The following is a 6,609-nucleotide window of genomic DNA, read 5'->3' on the forward strand; positions in this document are numbered from 1 at the left end:
GAATGGTTGACCATGTAGATGCCGCTGCTACATGTCCCGTCTATTCTCGCTGGGTGGCGTAACAAGAATGTGATATCGCATTCTAACAAAAAAAATGTTCCTGACGATAAAATTTTGCCTAAAAAATGAAAAAATGATCATTGTCCCGAAGACCATGTCAAATCTCATTTAGATACTATGCCAAGAATTAAATACATAATTTAATACAAATTACCTTAATCGTTTATCACTGTACCTAACTCGATGGCTTTGACCATGTAAAATTTGGGATTTGACTAGAGTGTAGATTTTTTTAGTTATAATAAACATAGACGCGAAGACCTTGAATCCAAAAACCCAGCCTCTTGAGTTTCAGTTTCAGTGCTTCACACAATTAAGAAGACGTCGATCTCTCTCTTTTTCCCGTCCAAATCTGATTCAGAATTATCCTTTTTATTATTAGAAATTGAAATTCCCAAACACAGACACACTCTTCATCTGTATCGCTGCTCCTTGCAATTGCATCACTATGATTCATAGTCTCTCTCAGTCGATGCAGCCTCGCGGTTTTACCCAAAAGGTTTGACAACTACAACAACAATAAATCTCATCTTTTTCATCAATCGATTCTTAGATTTTTGATTGATCGCTATCTGCGATCCCCTTTTGAGCATCTTTCTAGGGTTAGGGTTAGGGTTAGGGGATCGGTTGCTTTTCTAAGATCCCTTTTCGAATTACCAAAATTCGACCAAAAGGGTATTTAGGGCTTGCGATTGTTCAGTCAATTAACCATGCAATATAGACGGCGCGAAGAAGAGCAGGTTGCACTGTCTCCGTCTTCGAAGTTGCGCGCCCAGAACCGACTCGAAGCGGGTCCTGACCCGTCTCGGAGAAATCGGCGCGATGGGTCGGATCGGTCTCCGGTGCAGCAGAGGAACTTGAGCCCTGTGAAAGTGGGTGCGTTGAGAAGGATTGCTGGTGTGAACAAAGGGGGTGGTGATGGGTTTGAAGGGAGGGATTATGATTGGCATTTGGGTGGTAGAAGGAGTGGTAGGGTTCGGTCAAGGTCGCCTCCTGCTGAACAAGTGAGGAAAAGGTCACATTTTGATGATGGGGTTGGGCACAGAAGTTGTTCACCACCACCTCCACCACCACCACCACCACCTTTGGGGTTGAGACCAAGATATGAATTGTCAAAGACCAGGGATTACAGTGGTGATGAAGACTTGGATGCAAAGCGTGTCTACCTTAATAGAGAGAAGGACTTGATTGGAAGCAGATTAGGTGGTGGGCAAGGCATGGTGGATCAGAAGTTTGTGATACGTGAAAATGAAGTAGGAGATTCATATAGGTCAATTCCAGACATGGGTGCAAATGTAACATCACGATATGAAGAAGCTGATGGTCACTTACCTCAGCCGCCAAGGATGGTGCCCATGGGGAGATTTGAGCATGAAAGACTGCAGCACCGAGACCCTCTACCTATGGATAAGATACCCATCACAGAATCCCAAACTGGGGCAGAAAAAACTATATTGCATGCAAGGGACGTTTCATATTCCAAAGTATCTCCCTCTTATACAAAAGATTTTGCAGGCACTTCAGACTTGAGGGATTATGGAAGCTCCTCCATAGAAATGTCAAGGAGTGATTTTCTATGCTCGCGTGGTGATGGCGTCTGTTTTCCTACATCTTATGAACTGTCAAGGAGCAGCGGAAAACTTCCAGAACATGTAGGTTTAAGTGGACATGGGCAAAGGCCAGTTATAGACACTACTAGAGGTCCTGAAATCGGGCAGAGGAATATGATGTGTCATCAACAATGTGAGTTTAGTCCTACCAGGACTAAGCATGCTGATTATCTTAATTCCAAATTACAGGTAAGAGCAGCACAGGATGAGCGTTATTATCAGTATGATGATTTACCTAGAAGGATAGCTCCTCATGGTCGAATGGACTATGAGCAAGCTGTAATGGAATATGATAATAGGGAGGTGTCCAGACATTATATCTCACATCCAAATTTAGATAGGACTGGTAAGAGTGAAGATTCTTACGGCAATCAAAGAAGGGGTGTTATACATGACCACCTTGCATTACAGGAGCCAAAGTATTTTGACTATCAGGATATGAGAAGAACATCAATTGCATCGATGCAAGGTGAGGCCTATCTGCGTGCTGGATATAATCATCTTGAAATTGGGAAGCGAATGCCACAAGAGTATGAAGTTTCATATCTGGATGCACAAGAGGCGGATCAATTATCAATTTTAAGAACAGAATATGACTCTCGAAGAGATGGAGGTCCAGGGCTTCAGCAAGAAAGGTTTCAAAGTTCACCCTTGTCTAAACATAATTCAGAAACTTACAGACAAGCTGTCAGAGTGCAGGAAATGAAACAGGATCTTGGCATTCATGACCGTTCAGATAGAATTATGAAAAGAAAATACAATGCCAATGATGAAATAGATGTACATGAGTTGAGAACAATAAAATCAAGTAAATGGGGTGCAACTGAAGAATTTCAAGATGTATATGAAAGTGGAGAGTGGGTAGAAGATGAAGATATGAATATGGTGTATTCATCTGGTAATATTGGATTCAACCATAAGGCATGCAGGAAGTATAAGAAAGAATACAATGAGTTAGAGAATGAAGATGATTTTCCATCTGATGAGTGGATATTACCTCAAGATTCTATGGAACATGCACATTCATTTCGATTTCGGAAGTATTCCAATCAAAATATAAAGCATCATTCAAAGTCTAGTTCTTCAAACTGGTATAAATCCCAGCATATTCCTAAAAGAAATGCAATTCATAGACAACCTAAAGTTTGGAAAAAGTATGATGGTTATGAGAATAAGCATACAACTAATGATGAATCATCTGAAGATTGGATAAATGCAGCAGAATCTGAGCCACCTGAAGGCTCTGAGGAGTTTATCCAAATGGTACATGAGAATTTCTTAATGTACTCCAAGAAGTTGAATCTGAACTCATACGTCCAAAGAAGGTACCTGGACCAAGGAAAAGCTGGTAGTTTGTACTGCATCGTTTGTGGCAGAAGGTCTGTTTTCTTATCTATGATGCTCTTTTATTACATGGAGCACTTCTGTTCACATATTGAATCAGGAGTTCCCTAGTATTTAACTCACACGTGGAGTCAAGTACGTGTGATATTATTCTTGGGATCACGTTTTTGGTTCTCACAACTTTGGAAGTATAACATGTTGGTATCTGTATTTGTTGTACTTTGTTATGGGGGATGCCTGGATTGATTGATAGCACCAATCCCCCATGCCAATAGGATCGAACATATGGTAAACTGCTCTGCAGATGAACATGAGTCAAAAAGCTAGCGGAGTGGTGTCTATGCTTTTGAAAGATGGTGAAAAATAAATTTAAATTTACTGCTGTGTTGCATGGTTTTAAAGTTGGGGTAGAATTTTTGCTAGAGCTGACATCTAACTGTATTTTCAAATAAATGTAAATAATTTGTGTAGTTATTTTAGTCTTTAGATGCCTATGACATAGCATACTAATTATATTTAGGAATAAAGAAAAGACAGCTAGGATAATTTGAGATAAGAAAAGTTTATGTGTCTTCTGATCTTCAGAGGGTAATTGAGTTTTAATTATTGACTTAGAACTGACAACCACAAAAGTATTCCTATGACCTGCCATGACATGGTAATGATAGGAGAATACTGCTAGGTTGAATTGCCTTTATTTTTTTAGGATACCTGGTCAGGGCTGTAATTTTGGGTTTTAGATTTTTAGAGGAAGAGAATGGAGGCTTCAGATGTTCGCAGAGAAGTGCTGCATTTGTGTAACAAGTAGGACTAATTTGAATTTCGATTTGTATATAATGAGGTTTTAAATGATTTTTCTTCTAAGCATTAATCTATTAAGTATTAATCTACTGAATCAATTAGCATTGGTTTTTTTCAACATTTACTTTTTCTGCTTGAGGGGATTTATGATTGACACAACCAAGTTGCTAATCTTAGGTACTCCTTAGGAAGTTGACGATACACAAGCAGACATGCATCTGTTATTACTTTGATCAACAGATTAGAAAGTGAACCAAAAGGCTAATTATATATGCTACATTCGTTGATGCATGCAAAATGATAATTTTGAGGTTATTTCCGATAGTGTTGGGAGAGTATTATATTCCAAATGTTATTTATGCTTGAGAGAATTTTATAAACTACAAGTTAGCTGTAAGTTTTATTTTTTAAGATGTAAATATAACTTATATTGCATGAGGCGTAACATGTTTATTGTCCTGCTTATCTTTATTTATGTTGCAGCTCCTCGAAGGAATTCATGGACACTCAACGCCTAGTAACTCATGCTTTTATGTCCCATAAGGCTGGGCTGAGAACAAAGCACTTGGGTCTTCACAAAGCAATCTGTGTTCTGATGGGATGGGATACTGTTGCTCCTCAAGATACAGTAACTTGGGTTCCCCAGGTCTTGACCCATACAGAAGCTTTGGCTCAAAAGGAGGATTTGATTCTTTGGCCTCCTATTGTTATCATCCATAACATATCGATGTCTGATGACAATCCACAAAACTGGCAGGTTGTAAGCATGGAAACAATTGAGGCTTTTCTAAGAGGTGCGTTTGTGTTTGGATGTTGTTTTTGTCTAGATGGTATAATAGATAGAAAATTGTTAGCAAAACATGCAGAGGTTTGAAACTCAACTTTGCTAAGAGGTTAACGCATGGAAGCAATTGAAGATTTCGTAAGTGATGTTTTTATGTTGTGATACTGTGCAATAATAATTATTCAAACTTCAATATAATTTTTAACGAATCACATTTTACTTAGCTTTATGCTTTAGTTTGACTGCATACATAAATCATCTATTTGATTGTGCACGTTTAGCATAATGGAAATGAAATTTATATCAAATGAAACTTTGGCCCTTGCTTGGAATCTTTACTCATTAGTTGTTGCCTTGTGAAAACTGTGCTTGGCAATTTTTTGTTTTATATTGAATTTTCAGGCAAAGGTTTTGTGAGAGGAAGAATCAAATTATGCTTAGGGAAGCCTGCAGACCAAAGTATTATTTTGGTGAAGTTCCTGGGCACGTTTGTTGGGCTGGGAGATGCGGAGAGGCTTCAGAAATATCTTTCTGATAGTAATCGTGGGAGAGCTGAATATGAGAAAATAAAATCCGAAGGTATCAAAAGCTGCAACATCAGAGAGAGAGATCAGGGAGATGAAGTGGAGAATATTCTGTATGGTTATGTGGGAATTGCAGATGACTTGGACAAACTAGATTTCAATAGCAAGAAATGGAGTATGGTAAAGAGCAGGAAGGAAATTGAGGACCTTGATAATGCTCCTGTTAAAACCGATGAGAGACGATAGATAACAGTATGGTTGAAGAACTTCTCAGGAATTTCATGGTCCCCTCATGCTATAAGAATCGAGCGTGCTAATTGCATAATTTGTCTTTCCCTATGCTTATGTTAGTAGTTTTTGTATATGGGTCTGGAACTGGAATTTCAATCAATTGTCCTTTGTAAGAGGATATATGTTTTCAGTTTCGTAATGTTACAACTGAACCTGACTGAAAGCCAATGCAGAATGCTGTGCTTCTGTGCTGAGCAATGTAGGCTTTTGTTTTGGGATGAATGTCACCAATGTTCTGAAAATACTATTATGTTTAACTACAAAAGCCAAGGAGGTTAAGACTGGTCACTTAAGCTATCTTGGAATTTACATAAAATGTATTTATTTATTTGTGTTATGAAATGAATGAATTTTACCAATTTTACTAGGTACTGTTTGTTATTTTTAAAATTTTAATGTGTTTAAATCAGTTTATTATAATATTTCATTATTACTGACAATTTATGAAGACATTAGTGATTAGATACAGGATGCATCTTGTATCTCTGAAATTAGAGATACTCAAGGCAATAATTTTATATCATGTATCTCTAAAATTTTAGGGATACAGGATGCAAAATTATTGCCTTGAGTCTCAAAGAAATATTGTCACGTGCCATTTTGGCTCTCTGCGTCTATCAGGTAAACAAAGAGTACGAGCCCGTTCGTAACATATACAACTCTTTTGACTACGTGGAGGTGTTGCTATCCCTATCCAGATGACTTTGCATGAATTTCTTCATGAAACACCCCCTTCAACAAATGAAGAAATAAATTACTCTTCTTTTAATTGCTCTACCAAATCAATTCCCTATAAGGATTCCAAACCTAGCTTATTTTCTGTGCATCAGAAGTATAAAGTTATATATACTCAGAAACGGAGTGAGGTTTTAAAATACTGATATATACTACTTGTCCAAAAATAAAAAAAATATGGGATATGGATGAAAATAAATATATTTGATAAAAGGAGTACCGAAAATATTTTCCCCAAAAGCTGGTAATTTGTATGTCAATCTAATAAAAACAAAATGGAAAACTTAAAAAAAAAAAAAAAAAACCTCTTTTCACCTGTTTTCCTTCCTTTGAAGGAGGGGAAGGATGAAGTGTGGCTGTTATATTATACAATCCTTAGATAAATTCAAACAAATAACCAATGAAATAGTGATCATTTTGTCACGCCTGGCCAAAAAAATTACCAGATTGTCACGTCAAT

General features: G+C 37.5%; 1 protein-coding gene across 1 annotated transcript; it reads left to right on the forward strand.

The window, feature by feature from the left end:
* The first annotated feature begins 342 nt into the window (after positions 1 to 342).
* LOC133316491 (uncharacterized) lies at positions 343 to 5,417 on the forward strand. Its single transcript, XM_061518251.1, has 3 exons — positions 343 to 3,049; positions 4,299 to 4,609; positions 5,002 to 5,417. The coding sequence occupies exons 1-3, from the start codon at positions 771 to 773 to the stop codon at positions 5,367 to 5,369; spliced, it is 2,958 nt and encodes a 985-aa protein (XP_061374235.1). The 5' UTR covers positions 343 to 770; the 3' UTR covers positions 5,370 to 5,417.
* The last annotated feature ends 1,192 nt before the right edge of the window (positions 5,418 to 6,609 follow it).

The sequence above is a fragment of the Gastrolobium bilobum genome, unplaced genomic scaffold, assembly GCF_033153095.1.
Source record: "Gastrolobium bilobum isolate Gb01-03AN ecotype WA unplaced genomic scaffold, APGP_CSIRO_Gbil_v1 utg11244, whole genome shotgun sequence".
Classification (NCBI taxonomy): Eukaryota; Viridiplantae; Streptophyta; class Magnoliopsida; order Fabales; family Fabaceae; genus Gastrolobium; species Gastrolobium bilobum.